Source organism: Candidozyma duobushaemuli (genome assembly GCF_002926085.2).
Source record: "Candidozyma duobushaemuli strain B09383 chromosome Unknown D_B09383, whole genome shotgun sequence".
NCBI lineage: Eukaryota > Fungi > Ascomycota > Pichiomycetes > Serinales > Metschnikowiaceae > Candidozyma > Candidozyma duobushaemuli.
This window is the reverse complement of record NW_020289898.1, coordinates 359,906-377,161: the sequence shown is the minus strand read 5'-3', so window position 1 is coordinate 377,161 and position 17,256 is coordinate 359,906. Positions and strand designations below refer to the sequence as shown.

The following is a 17,256-nucleotide window of genomic DNA, read 5'->3' as shown; positions in this document are numbered from 1 at the left end:
GTTGCGTCACCAAACAAGTTGTGGAAGTCATGAACACAGTTAATTTTCTATTTCTGCTGACTTTACCTATTTGAACACAAGGCATTCCGTAGGAAATGTCGATCAATTACCCCCTTTTGCATACTTCGCGTCTTGCGTTGGTAGAAAGAGATGGCTATATGAATTCACGATAGTTCTGGGAAGCTGGCCATATAAGAACTGTAAACACTTCTATCGTTACTTCGAATTGAAGAAAGGCATATTTTCATGGACTGCATCATCTACTGCTTTGGGGTGTATTGAAGAAGCAGGTCAGCCAAAGTGTACCACCGAACTCCTTGGACGGCCTCAAATCAAAGGAATGTCCATCATAAACGATTCAGTTAAAAAGAAACGTCAAAATTCACCCGCTTCAAATTGTCCTGTTCGTGCCTTCATGCCACAGTAAGCGAGGCATCCAATGCAACAGAAAAACATAAAAAAAAAAAGCAAATTTAAAACTCGCCAAAAACACCCACAATGCCAAACATATAAACACCTATTCTTTAAATTATTCATCGTAATCCTGCCATCTCTTCACCACCACCCTAATGGTGCCCTCATCTCCTCTTCGACCGGGTAACCCTGCCTATATATTTCGCATCGGCGCTCATCTTTTGAAAACCATATTTGATTACCAACGCAAGCTGAGGCCCAGAGGAGGCGACAAGCCCGATGGCTGAGATTCACATCCTAGTCAGCCGCTAGCGAGGCTTGTCGTTCTGACGCGTCTTTCGGTGGTGGGCCTGTTCCACACGATTTTCATTCTCTTTTCTGGCGTTTTTTCGCTGGAAAGCCGTTGGCCCAGGCCCCCGGTGGAGCTACATACTGAAAACCATGCAACCTTTGACCAGCCTTCTCTGCGCCAGCATGCCAGATTATCGACCCCGGTTTATCGTGTTTTGCCTTCTTCAATAGACTCTGCACTTCATGCCCGGGGCACATACAGTAGATCTCGCGCCCAAGCGAAACCTAAACCATTAAGCCTCGAAGTAAGCTCATTTGTCAAGTCTTTTCAAAATCACTCCCATTTGTAGAAGCTTCTTTGACAGTGTAGGCCAGCCCGTTTTGTGGCCTCTTGGCCTGTTTACCAAAACGGGAGCATGTACGCGCTTTTCCTCGCTTCATACATTCTATGATTACATCACTCACCGGATCCCACTTGGCACCGACTCTTTTCTTGAAAACATGACATTTACCGAGCGTTTCAAGGAGTTCATGTACTCCCTTTCGGCCACAGATAAATACCTGGACTACGACTCCCGCAAATCTTTCAATAGAGTCAACAAACCCCTGGCAAAAACGAGTCTTTTATCCCACCACGATAACAGTTCCACCATTTCCTTCAACGGACCCACCGGCAATGTTACCGAAGGTGTGCACGAGGTCACCTTGGCCTGGCGTCACATCAAGAAGTGGCTTCACAAGCACCTGCCCGAGCTAAACACGTCACTTTCTACTCCGTGTACCGAGGCCGACCTTAACGAGTTTCAGAAAGATCTCGGCTACAATTTGCCCCAGTGTGTGGTGGAATTCTTCCGTCTTACCGATGGTCAGCTGAGCCTCAACGACGGAGGCTTTGGCGGACTCGTGTTTGGTTTGAAGCTCATGTCCATTGATGAGATCGCTGTGATGGCAGCCTCGTGGAAAAGCGTCCACCAGCAGATCCTCAAGCTGATGCCGGTCGAGAGGGTTGCCGAGCCAAAAACTGCTCAAATTGAGGAATCGAACTTGGGTTCCGATTTATCTGACGGCCACAGTGAGGCCTCTTATAGCAGTTCCAGATCAGAAGGCCAGCTGAGGACCAACACCATCAACAATGGCCAGCGCTCCGTGCCTCCTGGAGCTGTTCAGCCTATCTACGCCCATGCTATGTGGACACCCTTAATCACCGACGAGGTGGGTAATTGTATTGGTGTTGACCTCTCTCACCCACCCGAGGGTTCCGAGGAGCCCGGTAAGTGGGGCCAGGTTATTCTCTTCGGTCGTGAATTCAACACAAAGTTCAAGATTGCCGACAACTTCGGTGACTTTCTTCTAATCTTCGCCAACGATTTGGAAATGGGCAATTGGGAACTCAAGGAGAACGCAGAAATCAGCGATATAGTGTGTGGTGCCGACACAGAGCTCGTCTACATCGATCCCGAGACCAAGAAAGAAACACCATACATGGATGCCTTGCGCAGGCGTTCTGTCAACGAGTGGATCTCGTCTCTACTGGAAGAGGAGCTCAAGAAGCAGGAAAACCAGGATCTTCTCAGGCACCTCAAACAGGAGTTCTCCTACAAAGTCCCTTTCTTCGAGGACAAAACATCCGATGATTTCCTCAATAATAACTTGAGAGGTATCGATAAGCTAAATACCCCTTTGCCAGATCGGACCATCACAGATGGTGACATCACTCACGAAAACACGATCGTTGATCTGGACCACGACGAGTAATTTACCAGATAATGCGCTGCACTCCAGGCTCTGTGAGCCATGAGAACTCGTATGTGAAAAAGACGACAAAGAATATAGCGTTTATCGTCAGATACCACACGAATTCAAGAGTATGATTCGCTGTGCGTGTCAAGCGTTCGTTCTGAGGCAGTATGAATATTCTCACAATCACCAAGGGGACAATATAATACCTTGGTTCGAACAAGGGAGACGGTATCAAAGTGGCGGCTGCCGATCCGGCCAATGCCGCGATGCTAATGGGGTGCAAGGACAACATTGATGTCTGGTACAGCTCGCTGAGTAAATGCACGATTACCCATGACGAAAAGTGATAGGCTGGTATCGTCACAATATAGGCCCAGGGTTTGCTGAGAATTTTTCGGTAAATATAGAAGGTGTAATGGCGGTTGTCTGCTAGTAAGAAGGGGTGGACAACCGTGTAATGTCTTATGATGTGGTGCAATACCACAAACAGTACCGCAGTTATTAATAGATTTAATCCTTTTCTTCCACTGACAGCAAACCGAAAGTAATTTTTAATCGTTTTGGGTGACAACCAGACTGGTGTTGTGAAGAAGGCGATGAATGTAGCACAATAGAATACTTGGACCACATGAAGAGTCATTTTGTGATTCTCCTTGTCGCCGAATGTAACCCCGCCATTGATGTAGACAAATGCAATAAAGAGGCCAGCATTTATGGCAAAGGGGACAAGAAGTAGCCAATCTTTGAAGCATTGGACTATGAAATTGGATACGTTCTGCAAGACTGGCTCTGCCTTGGGCTTTCTTTTATCTATGAGGACAATTCCCACAAAGACTAGCCACACAATGTTCGTTTGCCTAAGCCAAAGGCTTGCAAATGCAGCTAGGTTTGCGTAGATCGAACCCTTCAATGACCGGTGTTTCGATACCACCATAAGCGGAAGCACCACCAACACAGTGGCCCATACATCGGTGTAGAATAAGAAGTAGTAAGTGTAAAGCAACGGAAGCAGCACCACATTGACCTTCCAGAAGTTGTCAGTTCTCACTAAGGAAAGTACTAATGGAAGTGCCACAACTCCACCCACCAAGTTCAATGATCTGAGTGCTGTTGCCCCACACGAATCAGGAACCCCTAATGCACTGAGGACGTGATGGTACCACGTTCCAAGCAAGTACAAGCCTGGAGGGGTGGTGATCTTGTTGTCCCATTTGGAAAACTCATGAGCACAGTATGTAGCGCACTGGCGTAGGTGAAAAAACTCATCTATGAAGGGCCATTGTAGCTTTTCGTGAGCTTTTTGAGCAATGACGGCTGTGAGTGCTCCAAAAATTGGAAGCACTAAGTCTGGAAGTGCCATGTATATATGGATCAATACTAGTTGATAGTTGATAATGCGCGAGTATGGCTGCGAAAGTGGAGGGAAAGAGATGGGTGAAGGATTATTTCAATTTGTGTAGGCTACAAGGTTTTTTTCAAAATGAGAGAACTATGATAAGTATTGGGAACGACCACAGCTTGATTTCGGTTTCATGGTGGCCTAGCTCCGACTGGCTTGGTGTGTGGAAGAGTCCAATAATTAGGGGAAAGTACGAATGATAGTTGATTGCAGTTCACAAATCTATCGATGGCACTTCATTAACCAAGTAGAGCCAAATTGTATTACTTTGTGGTCGCTCACTTGAATCTTGACTTGCCGACCCTAGTCTCATGGGTCCACTTCTCATAAGCACAATGCGATTTTGCATTTGCATTTTGCAGCCATTTCTTCTTCATGCTTTACCGTCCAGCTCTGGCACGGGAGATGCCCAAACCAACAGCAAGACCACCTCTGCAACATGAACATCAAACGAATCCATTCATGCACATTCTTCCGTCTTCAGTCTCTGAAACACCCCGACAACCTACCTTCTCTACTCATCAAAGCTCTCTAGTGAATCTGCTTAGTCTTGACACAAAATCGCTAGATTACGGAAGAAGACCGGCTTCTGAACCAAGGCTGATTTCTCGAATTCTTGATGTTCCCGATTTGAACGTGGCCGTTGTAGAGAATGAGCCCCAAGAGCTTCACGAGATCCACTACCTCATTACAGCTGGTGACATGAACAACTACTACACCAGTCTTCTTTCCTGGTGCCCTCTTTCCCAAAAGCTTGCGTTAGCAGTGAATGAAGATGCTTTCTGGTGGGATGGCGAAATGGGATTGGAGGGCTTTTGGTATAACGCTCGGTATTCGGGTATAACCTGCTTAAAGTGTGGTGGAGGGTTTGTATTGGTGGCTATGGACTGGGGCAGAGTGACGATCATGGATGTCTTGGGTTGCTGTAAAGGAGAGTTTTATATTGATGCTGGGGTGACTTGTGCTGAGTGGAATAATGGCTACTTCTATTTGGGCGATGGAAACGGAGTCATCTACGGTGCTCAGGTGAAAGATGAGGTCAAGGTTGGGCCTTTGTGTCATGAATTTAGGCAACTGGTGACAGGTATGTTTGGCTTTTGTTTTTGAAACCATCACCACTAACCTCAGGAATTACAATCAGCAAGGATGGTCAATACCTTGCAGCTGGAGGAAACGAGAATAAAGTCATAGTATGGAGAATCAGTGGAGCCCGCCTAGAGATGGTAACAGAGCTTCGCCATTTGGCTGCAATTAAAGCTCTCGATTTCTGTCCATGGCTGTCACCTCCAACTCTATTAGCCACTGGTGCTGGTTCCAATGATAGACTGATCAGGGTTTGGCACTTCACTCTGGGTACACTTGTGAAAGCCTTACCAACGCCTGGGCAAATTACTTCTGTAACGTGGTCGAAAACACGAAGAGAATTGGTCGTTACATTTGGTCATTCTTTTTCTCCCTCCGCTGGTGTTATTTCCATATACAGCTATCCAGATTTCGACCTTGTTGCCCGGGCGCCAGACAAAGGTCTCCGTGCTTTCAATGCAGCTGTTTCTCCGGATCAGCGAAAAATAGCTGTTGCCACACAAGACGGCATGGTTCGTATGTACCAGTTGTGGAAGGATGATGTAAGGGACGAAGATGGCACCCTGAGAATCCTGAGGTCTGCAGGGCTGTCACAAATGGGTCCGATCCAAAGTTCCAGAGATTTCGACAGCAGTATTATTCTGCTAGTGGAGAACATGAACACAGGGTTAGTCTTGAGGTAGGTTGACACAATGATAGCTCGGATGCAAGAATGTATAAAAAAAGTCGTAGTAAAGAACATTGTTCCCTTCAAATGAAGGTAATTTGAAAATCCGGGTTGTGAACTTGCCGTTACACTTCATTTCCTCTACTCGCTAGCTACGTTCACCATTTTGCAACCATTCTGTGTGAGGACTTGTAAGTTGCTTATTTAACCTTCGATTTAACCTGAAAGTACATCCGTACATTTCAAGCAGTCCCAATTCGAAATTAGATCGATTAACTTGTCATGGGTTCTCTTTGCCTTATGATAGACCAATGATTCTGCTACAGTACATGAACTCTGCACCCATCTCGACAAGAGATAACCTACATTTTTCAAAACATTATCCACAATCACCTCTTTTTCATCTGTTAATTCCCAAAAATCTGTTTTACGTCGTCTAACTCAACTCCACTAATCCTTCTTCGAATTCCATGGCTATTCCTGTGTGAGCGCACCGACTCTTATCGGTAGGTCTTCATCAACACTCTTTATCATGGACAACCAAGAAGCCACGAACGCTACCATCCTACTTATGGGGCTCCGCCGCGGCGGCAAGCTGTCGATTTGCAAAGTTGTCTTTCACAACATGCAGCCGCTCGATACCCTTTACTTGGAGTCGACCTCGAAACCAACGCTGGAACAGTTTCTGTCGCTTATAGACCTTTCCGTGATGGAGTTGCCGGGTCAACTCAACTACTTCGAGCCAACGTACGATTCCGAACGTTTGTTCTCGCTGGTCGGCGCGTTGGTGTATGTGATTGACTCGCAAGACGAGTACTTGAACGCTTTGACGAACCTCTCAATGATCATTGAATACGCATACAAGGTGAATCCTACCATCCACATTGAAGTCCTCATCCACAAGATCGACGGGTTGCTGGAAGACTACAGAATTGACGCTCAGAGAGATATTATGCAGCGAACCGGTGACGAGTTGTTGGACTTAGGCCTTGAAGGCGTCCAAGTTTCCTTCTATCTCACGTCGATCTTTGATCATTCCATCTACGAGGCATTTTCAAGAATTGTGCAGAAACTCATTCCCGAATTGCCGTCGCTTGAAAATATGCTAGACAATTTGGTGGTGCATTCCTCCATCGACAAGGTGTTCCTCTTTGACGTGAACTCCAAAATCTACGTGGCCACAGATTCATCACCGGTGGATATTCAGACGTACGAGGTGTGTGCAGAGTTTATTGACATCACTATTGACTTGGACGACTTATATGTGGACAATGAGCGTAAGACTGTCAAAGACAACGGCGTCAAGTCGATCAGTTATTTGCTGAATGGCCTGGTGTTGTATCTTAAACAAATGATTCGTGGATTGGCCTTGGTGGCACTTATAAGGAACGATGATGCCCCAGAAGAGAAGCAAGACATGGACGAGGTGCTCACCATCATCGACTACAACGTAAGCTGTTTCAAGCAGGCCTTGGCCAAGATGTGGGAGGCCGCAAAGCTTCCCGTATAATCAGAGTCTGGTTAAAATGAAGCGCAGAAATACGGTCTACAAGTACACTGTGAAGCCACTTTTTGTGCTGGTACCGGTCGTGGTCGTCCCTTGCATTTGCAAGTCGGCGCTTAAGCTAAGCCGATCACGGAGTCTAACAATGGTTTACAAACGCTAAGCTGACTCAGACGAGTCGGCAAGTGCCGACGTGACTCAGGCCTTCGCCTCCGGCTGACAATACATTGCAGAGCTGTCAAAGGCTAAATTTCCCCGACCGGTAACTACATACTACCGGAAGAGCCCGTCACGTTTTAAGGCTGTTTGCAGCCGCCGGGCGCTACTTACACTTTTGTGGAACCCAAGGTAATTTCGATGCTGCCGTGGCACCTCGTGCTTCTAAAAAAAATGCCTCACCAATCACTGCTGCAGAGAAAGCCGTCTCAACCCGTCTCCTGTTCCGAACAAGCAAAATGCCATTTTCGATTGGTAGAAACTGAAAACATTCGCTGCCGCGGCTTCGGACATGGCGGGGCACTAACCAGCACCTGACCACAGTGTGACCATGAGGGGGACAGCAGTTTCTTTGTTGGCCTTTCCCGAGTCATGGCAACGGGAATAATATTGGAACTTTGAGAAGTCACGAAAAAGAGAGTCACAAAAATAGAACAAGGAGGAAGCCCCTTGTAATCTGGGGAAGCCCGCCCCAAAAGTGCAAACAAAGCAATGCGTCTCACCACGCAAGAAAACGGTTAAGGCGGGACGCACTAAGCACGCATTCTGTGCGACGTGGGGTGGAACCCCAACAATTGCAACTCTACAAATCAGTAATCTCTATAGCCAGCTTGTATTCTATAAAATGGGGGTGCTGGAAAATATCCTAGATAGAACTAAGGTCTCGAATAAAATAACTGTGCATTAAAAAACGTAGACCAAGGACATCAGGTGGAGTCATTAAACAACCGGGGGCGGCGCGGCGCCCCACAAATCATCAAAAAGGGAAAAACGAATGAATGGGGCGTGGCGCTTACCAGCACTCGTAGCCGCCGTCCACAACCAAGTTGTGGCCCGTAGTGTAGGAGGAGGCCGACTCGGAGGCCAAGTAAAGAATGGAGCCGACAAACTCCTTAGGGTCGGCCATTCTGTGCAATGGGATCTTGCTCTCCCAAGCGTCCTTCATCTCAGAGTGACCAGCGATAACGTTCTTGGTCAAAGGCGTGAGAATGTAGCCGGGCGAGACGGTGTTAACACGGATGTTGTACTTGGCCCACTCACAAGCCAACGATCTCACCAAGTGGATGACACCGGCCTTGGCCATGTTGTACATGGCCTGTGGCTGTGGGTCGTTGACAATGGTGCCGGACATGGAGCCGATCATGACAAGAGAACCACGCTTGTTGGCCTCAATCAATGGCTTAGCAAAAGCCTGGGCAACGTAGAAAGCACCCAAACCGTTGACACGCATGATACCCTCAGCGTTGCTGGCTGGGTACTCCTCAGCTGGGAAGTTCTCGCAGTAACCGGCGGTGTTGACGAGAACATCAGCAACGTTGTTGTGGTGTTCGTTGATCTCGGCGAAGGTAGCGGCCACGTTCTCAGCGTCACCAATGTTACAAGACCAAGCAGACACCTCGCCAACAGGGGTCTCGTGCTCGCCCTTCAAGGTCTCCTGGCCCCAGGCCAAGACCTCCTTAGCGGCAGCCTTGGTTCTCTCAAGGTTGATGTCCACAAGGGCCACATCGGCACCCTGGGCAAGGAAAGCTCTGGAGATATAAGAAGCCATACCACCGGAACCACCGGTAATGACGACCAATTTACCGTCAGCTCTGAAGTTTGGGACGACGTTGTTGTATGAGAAATCCATGACTAGTTGTTGATAGATGGGAAAAAAATTGTGGAGTGGGGAGGGCGGTATATATATAGTTTTCAGGTGGCAGCGGTGGGGCCGATGTGCTCACGTCAAGCGTGAGAAAAGAAACGTTCACGGCGTTCGCAGTCTGCAGGCCACACATGCACGGGCCTTCACTGCAGCGTTTTCTCCTAGCCTGTGAGGCACGTTCAGGGCAGGTTGTAGAAAGAAACGGAGAAAGAGGAAAGTCCACAGATGTCCTTGTCACAAAAATGCCAGCTCTTTCGTAGATAATAAGGGGTTTCTGTGTTGGGCAGTACGGACTGTGCCTTGGGCGGGAGGGCCCAGAAAGTCGCCGCACCCCACATGGCTCAAAGTAGAGAGAAACACTCGTTAAGGTTTTGGTTTCGGGGGTTTTTCCATCAAAGTTTATCGGGAGAATCCTACGAAAGTTGTGTATATTTTTTTTTTTGACTGCTGGCCCCTGCGGAGTCAACGGGTTTGGACACCTGGACCAAGGGTTTGCAGTTGTGCGCGAAAAGAAACGTACACTGATAAGATGCTGTGGAGGAGGGCGGATGCATTGGGAAGTTGGTCCGTGGCTGCCCATGCAATAAGCAGAAAAATACCCACTTTATTTTATTTGAAAAGGTCACTTTTTCGTGGGTTGTAGTAAGCTAGAGTGGGGGAGTGTGTGGGACAGCAGGCTGGCTGCGAAATGGTAAACACAGTGACCAGCCGAGGTGGCCTTAATTGGTAACTACAGTGGGGGGTCATGGAAAAGCGTTGAATTTCGCTGATTAGGCTGGTCGCCTCCTGGTGCTTTTTTTCACACTGTGCAAAAATGCCGCCCTGCTTCTTTGTAATACACTACGTGCCCAAATCGACAAAAGAAAAGACCGTTAGTATGCAGCGATGGCCACCCGATTGCATCGTGAAGGTTTTGCGTTCTCTGTATAGACCTCGGGAAGCCGATTTCACATTCAGGCTTGCATCCGGGTGCTTCGGACCAACTTGGGTTTCTTTTTCATCCACGGGCCTGCCAGGCACATTATTTTCCCTGACAATTTTTTTTTTTTTTTTTTTTACCACTGCCGGAAAAACTCGAGTCCTAGTCCTGCGCCCGTGATGTCATCGCAGTGAGATGATCTCACTGTCTGTAAACGAGCGGCAATCCATTCCCGTTTGAGTTCCTTTTTTCCCGGCCAGGCCTTATTTTTTTAAAAACCGAAACGCCTTTTCTGTTGTTCCCACCAATTGTAGAATTTCCGGCAACTTTGCTCGTGCTATTGTCATTTTTCTAGTCGAGGCTCACTCGGCCTCTACATTGCATTCCTCTTTTTCTTGCACGCCCACATCTCAGCATTCGGCAGTTCCCTACAGACCGGAAAATCGTCATCGAGCTTCGAGGTTACGCAACGGAGAAGACTCCTCCATGGATCCTCCACGGAACCTCCACGGAACGGGTGCAGTCGCTTATACGAAGGGCTTCAAATCGATCTAGAGTTTTTTAGGCTGAGGCGAAGGCATACTGGAAATGCACCTCAACGGTTGCAAGGCTGTGTGAGTCAACGCGACGAGACAATGCTGTAGTGAAAAAGTGCTCGTCTAAGTGTAAGCGATAAAGGCGGCCAACTTGCCTCAACCTATGAGTTGTGGAAGTCGCCCTGAATGAGAGAACATCGTTGATGGGTAGAGATGGACTGTCCGTTGTCCAGGCCATAATTCCAATGAGAGCCATTCACGTTTCCTAACTATCCGTCTCCCACAGTATGCCTGAGTGGACGGCAAGTCTCAACCTTGGTCTTCATGAATTAGATATTTTCTTCCACACTTTCTTCTAAAGCACTCCATCCGTCCCCCTTCATTCCTTCGCTGCTGTTTCCCCTATCTCCCTCCCTCGCACCTACAGTAGTCTCGCAAAATGTATTATTAAACGCTCCCAGAAGAAGTAAATTAAAAACTGTCTCTAATCGTACCGTGGAGTACCTGGCTCCTCAGGATAATCCTCATCGTCACTGGAGTCATCTGGAACAAGCCCAGGAACTGGTTCATCCGACTGACGTGGCTCAAACCAAGGGTTCTTCCACTTCTTTAAGAACCCGCCATTATACCGGGCCGCGGGTTCCCGCTGAGGCCTGGCAAAATCAACAGCGAGGGCCAGCCCGAGGATATAGAATAGAGTAAGATAGATCAAACACTTCATGGTGTGGTAAACTCAGGGGTGAAGTTCGCGGTAAACTTTTGGGTGTACTGCAGCAGCGCGATAAGCCAGTGATCGCATTGACGTGCGCCTACATGCCTCGCTTAAGATAGTGGTCCATTAAGGTATGCAAATAAATATCTATGCTAGTGGTTGAATTGATTACTCGGTGGAAGAGTCGGAAGCGTGTTGCTTATCCAACATCTCCTTTTCCTTTTTGGCCTCCATGGCCTGCAATCTCTGTAAGTTCTTCTCGTCTCTCTTGGCTTGCTGGCGATCGAACTTGGCGTTGGCCCATGATCTCAACCTCTCGCCGTATTTCAAGCAGAATAAGGGGAAGGGAACACCCAAGGCGAGACCGATAAAGGCAAACATCGTGTTGCCCCATCCGTATCCCAAGGCGTCATACATGAAGTTGGCAAATAAGGGGAAGGAGAAGCCAAAGAGGGAACGGAACACGGCAGCAGCAGCGACAGACGATGCAGCAAAACGATTGTTCATGTCAATAAGATAGTTCTGAATGTTTTGGAAAACAGGCACGAGGAAAATACCGAAAATGGCGGAACTGATGGCCGGCATGATCCAGTGCAACTGCTTTTCAGCAGACCAACCGTACCAGATAAGGGCAACGGGCATACCGCAGCCACTGGCAATCAACATCGGAAGACGGTGTTCTGGCTTTGGTACGCCATTGTTAGCAGCAACAAGCTTGATGTAGATTCTGTCACTGACTGGAGTGAAAATCAAGGTGCCGACAGCAAAACCAATACCAAGTGGAATGTACATGAGACCAGCGATTTCGACGCTGAAACCATAGTTGCCCTCGTAAACAGAGGGGTATGTGACAATGAGAAGGTACATGAATCCGTAGCAGAATGCCATGAAGAGACCGAGGCCAAAAACCATAGGGTGACCAACAAGAAGGGAGATAGGTCTCAGAACAGAAACAATGATCTTGCTTGTGGTTGATTCGCCGTCGGCGACTTCGAAAATGGTGTGCAAGTGGGAGTTGCCGGTTGACTTTCTCAATTTGATAGCCTTCTTCCTCAACAAGGTAGGTGAGTAAGTCTCCTCAAAGAAAAAGGTGCCAATCACAGCGACAACAAAGTTGAAGATGGCCAAGTAAAAGAAACACCAATGCCAGTTAGCGCGTTGCACAACGAAGCCAGAGATGACAGGAGCAATGACTGGACCCATAAGAGGACCCATGGAGTAGAAAGCCATTGCCAAAAGACGCTGACCATCACTCCAAACGTCAGCCAAGCAGCCAGCACCCACATTCAAGGGAGCACAGCCGCCCAAACCACACAAGAAGCGGAAAACGCAAAGCTGAGCTGGAGTCTTCGCAAAACCGCAAACCAAGTTAAATATGAACGTTATCCAGATGGAAATGTTGAGCACTGGGCGACGACCGATACGGTCGGACTCAGAAATGGGGGCGATGATCAAAGGACCAAGCGCCCATGCAAGAACCATGATGGAGACACAGAAGGACTGAAGCACCGAGGAATGGAGGTTGATGTCTTCTGCAATGGCAGGCATGGCGGGGGAAAGCACCGAGGAGGACATGGGAGAAACCAACGTGTAAACGGACACCATAAATGTCAGAAACATTTTTCTGCGCATACTCCAGTTTCTAGGGTAGTCTGGGTCGTCTGGGCCGTTCCACGCCACAAGCTCAGGGTCTATGTCCGTGAACTCGCCACCAAAATCCTTAGAAGGAACAGCCGTGTCGGGCATGTCCTCGTAGTGTTGTTCAGACTCGTCTCCCTTGACTTGGTTTTCCTCATCCTCGGGTCTATGCACATGGTCCTTTGACGCCATCAACAGCACTCTACGAGATAATGTTCGGAGCACCTCGTTTTGATGCAAGGCTCTTTGGTTTTCGATTTCGGCCGAGTCCAAGTCACCATAGATCTCGTTAACGCTGTACCTCGAGGAAAGTCTAGACAAATTGTTAGGAGTCAGAAAGCCATTGAGCGACGACAGGACAGAGCCAGCCCTGTTTGGTCTATAAGGCTCAGGCTGTAGAGGCACTGGCTTGGGAGCCAGGTTTGCTGACTCTATAGATGAAAGTGATGGTCTTGAAGACATGCTGAAAGTGTATGAAAATGCGTGGCGAGATGGGGGAAAAAAAGGCTTCTGGGGTGCTCTTATATAGAAGCGTCGCTGCGGTTGATTTATGCAATGATCCGTACGGCGTTAGTTCTGTGCAGGGTGATAGTGAAAACAAGGTCTTTTTAGCCAAGAGCTTGGAGTTAAGGAGGCGTGATCGTGAAAAGTGGTCCCATAAAATAAGATTTGTTTTTTGTTGAGGTGGGGTGGAGAAGACGATAGTCTTTTGACGAAGATTTGCCGTGGTGTTGCTAACAGCTCGGAATAGTCGCGTTTTCACCGATGCACCCTCAGCCTCCCGGCTCTTTAGACGTCGGACCGATATTTGTCCGAATACACCAAGCAAGAAAGGGCAAGCCCAAGAAAAGTGATTTTGTGATAAGATTGAAAATTGGTGAAAGCGCTATGTGGCGGACGCCTTGATGATGGGTTTTTCCGAGCTGTCAACTCGAATAATACACAAGCATTCTGTATGAACATCTCAGTTTCATGAGCGCCCTGTCTGTCGGTTTCGCAACGCAAGCTAATGCGCATGGGTTAACTCACCGAGCACCTCGGTGATAGTGTAGAGCCGATGATGATGTCACAACCCCTTTTCTTTAGTTTGACGGTGTTTGTCGGCGAATCTCTATTAGTTTTTGGGGTATCAAGATGGGTTTTTCGTGCCTGTTTTTTCAAATTTCTACAGCCGTGCTACGTGGTGGCCAATCTGCGGTATTGACACAAAACGTCGCGGGCAACCGCGACTCGGGCCGCCAACAACCGCGATTAACCGGGCCATTTGCGCACGGTTTGCTGTGAGTCCGATGAGTTATTCAGCGAGGCGAAGGGGGTGAGATAAAGTATGGGAGTTGGACGTAACGCTGCTTTTTGCGGTCGTTACAATTTGAAAGACTTTTGTTGATTGGGGTCCTTTTGATTGGGCAATATGGGCACGTGTAGCATTTGATTTGGCTATTGGAAGGGAGAAGGTCGATTCGGGAGCAACTTCAAAATTGATCACGAGCAATTCAGTAAAGCAACACAACAATCAATCGGACGAGCCACACGAATGATTTTGTGAAATTCTGATTACTATGAGAATTATCAATTTTCGCTGCTGAGTAACATAGAAGATCCGCAGCGATCAGCGTTGCTCCGAAAGATCACCTCCAGTGCAGTCTGGAAATCAGACCCACCCCAGATGTTTGAGGATGCAGAGAATCACTGTCTCAGACAAGGAGCGCTTTCCAAGTACCACGTATTAGTGTACCATAAAAATCATGATTGAGTGATGCGAAATTTTAAGAATTCAAATCCCACTTACTCCCGTTCGTACGCTTTTGGGAACTTTGAGGCTTCTTAGCGTCTTTTACCTGAAAGACCACATCCAATACCCGAGCACTCATAATAGGGCCAATTCTCATTTTCTCATCAGGCTGGTGAACTCTTGCGTATATTACACGGTCGCCATCGAAATGCTCCAATTAAATTCAAAACAAGATCATTTCAACAAATTCACCATCTCTTTTGCAGATAATTGCCAAAGTCTACGTGTCATATAAGTTAACAAAACAAAAATTAAGGTATACCTCCGTTGCCCCTGAGCAACTAGATGGACCACTTAGAGTTCGCAGCTAAACCCATGGGGAAAAATCCATCGTTTCAACCTCTGTGTGCAGGGCGAGCGAAAAGTTAGTTTTAAACGGCTGCTGAAAATCGTATGATGTCTGGGCATGTGCGTAAACGACGGGAGATTCGGCTTTCCAAGGAGGCAACTGATAGTGGAATTATCATGGGAGGGTTTCTCAAAGAATATGGAGTTTACTTCCTAGTTGTCGGATATTCGATCTCCATCGCCGGAATATAATTATGACGGGTTGTTGCAGGATGCAGCGTATAGTTCTAGCGTGCGACAATGTCGTCGCTACCTCAGTAACCCCCATCAATATGGTTCTAGTCGGGGTAACTTTTTAAAGCGAAGACGTAGTTGTGTTCCATTTTTTATTCTATGCATAATGCAGTATATAGTATTCCACTTCAAAGGGTGTGGAGACACTGACACGGGGCTCAGATGACGGTGTGACGACATTTTTGCAACCTCTCACCGAACACTCGGAAAAACACGAAATCAGGGAACCCAGACAATTTAGATAAATGAAAGCTAAATACAAACTCCAACATTCATCCCGCTTATCGTTTATCGACATACTTCCATGCATACGGCCTAGTACGATATCTCGTTTACTCGCCTTATCTGTCTCATCGGTCAGCCCATGTGGCCCCATTTCGGCAAGATTCAAATCAGTCAATACGTCATAATAACCTTCTCGTAGATATCAACGAAATGCTTATCAAATACCGTAGAGCTAGTTCATTTGCAAAGTCTTTCATGTACACTGAGTTCCAGACGCGCTCGTATCGTCGTATAGCCCTCATATACGACGGCACGTCGCAGAGCGTTTCTTTTTCTCGCCTATATATCGCCAACATCAGCCTACTCCAAAAACCATCATGGTTAGGTATGTCGACCGAGTATATTGATTTCCTGAATTCACTAACATAATAGTGCCGTTTACCACAACTACGCTGGGTTTTCGAACGTGACCACGTTCGCCGATGCCTTTGACAACTTCTCGAGAGTTACCGACTTGAACTATGTCGAGAAGCTCTGGGCATCCTATTACTACTGGATCAACAACGACCTTTTCGCCACGGGTCTTTTCTTCTTCTTGATGCATGAGATTATGTACTTTGGCCGTTGTTTGCCATGGGCCATCATCGACAGAATCCCATACTTCAACAAGTACAAGATCCAGGAGACCAAGGTTCCTAGTAACAAGGAGCAGTGGGAGTGCCTCAAGTCGGTGTTGATTTCCCACTTCATGGTGGAGGCTTTCCCTATCTGGTTCTTCCACCCTGTGTGCGAGAAGATCGGTATTTCTTTCCAAGTGCCTTTCCCACCGTGGTGGAAGGTCGCCATGCACTTGTCCATCTTCTTCGTTCTTGAGGACGCTTGGCACTACTGGTTCCACAGAGGCTTGCACCACGGTGTTTTCTACAAGTACATCCACAAGCAGCACCACCGTTACGCTGCTCCTTTCGGCTTGGCAGCCGAGTACGCTCACCCAGTTGAGGTCGCCCTCCTAGGCTTGGGTACTGTCGGCATACCTATCGTCTGGTGCTACTTCACCAGAGACTTGCATTTGTTCACCATCTCGCTCTGGATCTGCTTGAGATTGTTCCAGGCCGTCGATTCCCACTCCGGCTACGAGTTCCCATGGTCTTTGCACCACTTCTTGCCTTTCTGGGCTGGTGCCGACCACCACGACGAGCACCACCACTTCTTCATTGGCTCCTACGCCTCCAGTTTCAGATGGTGGGACTTCGTCTTGGACACCGAGGCTGGCCCAAGGGCAAGGCGAACAGGGAGAAGAGAATGAAGAAGAACGCGGAGAAGAAGATCCAGTAAGCCTCCTGCTGGAGTCTCCGCTTGGGATCACAGGAAAAATACGGTACCTTCGGGAGTTGAATTGCTTTATACGCTAACTTTCACAATTCATAGATTTAATTTATTGTATTTCTATTTAGGCTTCCTGGTTCGCCAACCACTCAGTGTACTCCTTTCTCTTTTGCTTGACGTCAATGAAATCTCTCCTCGTCTCCAATTCTTCATGCTCCGAAATCCCCAATGAGTTCACCACCCCGGTGGCTTCACTCAAGTTGATGGGCATAAGGAAGGTCAGTGGAGGCCAAACAACTTCATCGTGGGTAATTCCCAATCTGTATCTGGATTTGATGGAGCTCAAGGCGCCAAAGTTGATGATGACAAGTCCAATAATTACCTCAAGAATAATCTCGGTAGGAACAAATGAGCCAGTAGTCTTGACAAAGGCATGGTACTCATAAGAGCAGTATCCAGCATGCAAAAGCACTAGGGACCCTAGGATCAATAGGGCAGACATGGGAGAAAGGTGTAGTAGGATATGGTTGATAGGATAGATGTGAGGTACATCCGTGCACCTGTTTG

At 47.7% G+C, this 17,256-nt stretch overlaps 8 protein-coding genes across 8 annotated transcripts; 4 read left to right on the top strand and 4 right to left on the bottom strand. All coding sequences in view use genetic code 12, as the record gives it.

Moving 5' to 3' along the window:
• Positions 1 to 1,206: 1,206 nt before the first annotated feature.
• SMI1B (Smi1bp) lies at positions 1,207 to 2,460 on the top strand (the record flags this gene model as incomplete). Its single annotated transcript, XM_025482232.1, has 1 exon — positions 1,207 to 2,460. The coding sequence occupies one exon, from the start codon at positions 1,207 to 1,209 to the stop codon at positions 2,458 to 2,460; it is 1,254 nt and encodes a 417-aa protein (XP_025336850.1).
• Positions 2,461 to 2,955: 495 nt separating this feature from the next.
• Positions 2,956 to 3,805, bottom strand: DIE2 (dolichyl-P-Glc:Glc(2)Man(9)GlcNAc(2)-PP-dolichol alpha-1,2- glucosyltransferase; the record flags this gene model as incomplete). The annotated part of the gene is made up of 2 exons (XM_025482231.1): positions 2,956 to 3,021; positions 3,065 to 3,805. 2 exons carry the CDS (start codon positions 3,803 to 3,805, stop codon positions 2,956 to 2,958), a joined length of 807 nt encoding a protein of 268 aa, XP_025336849.1.
• Positions 3,806 to 4,219: 414 nt separating this feature from the next.
• Positions 4,220 to 5,610, top strand: CXQ87_003765 (WD40 repeat domain-containing protein; the record flags this gene model as incomplete). The annotated part of the gene is made up of 2 exons (XM_025482230.1): positions 4,220 to 4,928; positions 4,973 to 5,610. 2 exons carry the CDS (start codon positions 4,220 to 4,222, stop codon positions 5,608 to 5,610), a joined length of 1,347 nt encoding a protein of 448 aa, XP_025336848.1.
• A 516-nt stretch (positions 5,611 to 6,126) lies between these two features.
• On the top strand, positions 6,127 to 7,104 carry CXQ87_003764 (uncharacterized protein; the record flags this gene model as incomplete). Its single annotated transcript, XM_025482229.1, has 1 exon — positions 6,127 to 7,104. The coding sequence occupies one exon, from the start codon at positions 6,127 to 6,129 to the stop codon at positions 7,102 to 7,104; it is 978 nt and encodes a 325-aa protein (XP_025336847.1).
• Positions 7,105 to 8,107: 1,003 nt separating this feature from the next.
• On the bottom strand, positions 8,108 to 8,944 carry ARD (Ardp; the record flags this gene model as incomplete). The annotated part of the gene is made up of 1 exon (XM_025482228.1): positions 8,108 to 8,944. One exon carries the CDS (start codon positions 8,942 to 8,944, stop codon positions 8,108 to 8,110), a length of 837 nt encoding a protein of 278 aa, XP_025336846.1.
• A 1,954-nt stretch (positions 8,945 to 10,898) lies between these two features.
• On the bottom strand, positions 10,899 to 13,226 carry CXQ87_003762 (uncharacterized protein; the record flags this gene model as incomplete). The annotated part of the gene is made up of 2 exons (XM_025482227.1): positions 10,899 to 11,067; positions 11,299 to 13,226. 2 exons carry the CDS (start codon positions 13,224 to 13,226, stop codon positions 10,899 to 10,901), a joined length of 2,097 nt encoding a protein of 698 aa, XP_025336845.1.
• Positions 13,227 to 15,573: 2,347 nt separating this feature from the next.
• Positions 15,574 to 16,698, top strand: ERG25 (methylsterol monooxygenase; the record flags this gene model as incomplete). The annotated part of the gene is made up of 4 exons (XM_025482226.1): positions 15,574 to 15,687; positions 15,723 to 15,748; positions 15,796 to 16,615; positions 16,642 to 16,698. The coding sequence occupies 4 exons, from the start codon at positions 15,574 to 15,576 to the stop codon at positions 16,696 to 16,698; spliced, it is 1,017 nt and encodes a 338-aa protein (XP_025336844.1).
• Positions 16,699 to 16,813: 115 nt separating this feature from the next.
• On the bottom strand, positions 16,814 to 17,191 carry CXQ87_003760 (uncharacterized protein; the record flags this gene model as incomplete). Its single annotated transcript, XM_025482225.1, has 1 exon — positions 16,814 to 17,191. The coding sequence occupies one exon, from the start codon at positions 17,189 to 17,191 to the stop codon at positions 16,814 to 16,816; it is 378 nt and encodes a 125-aa protein (XP_025336843.1).
• Between the last annotated feature and the right edge of the window lie 65 nt (positions 17,192 to 17,256).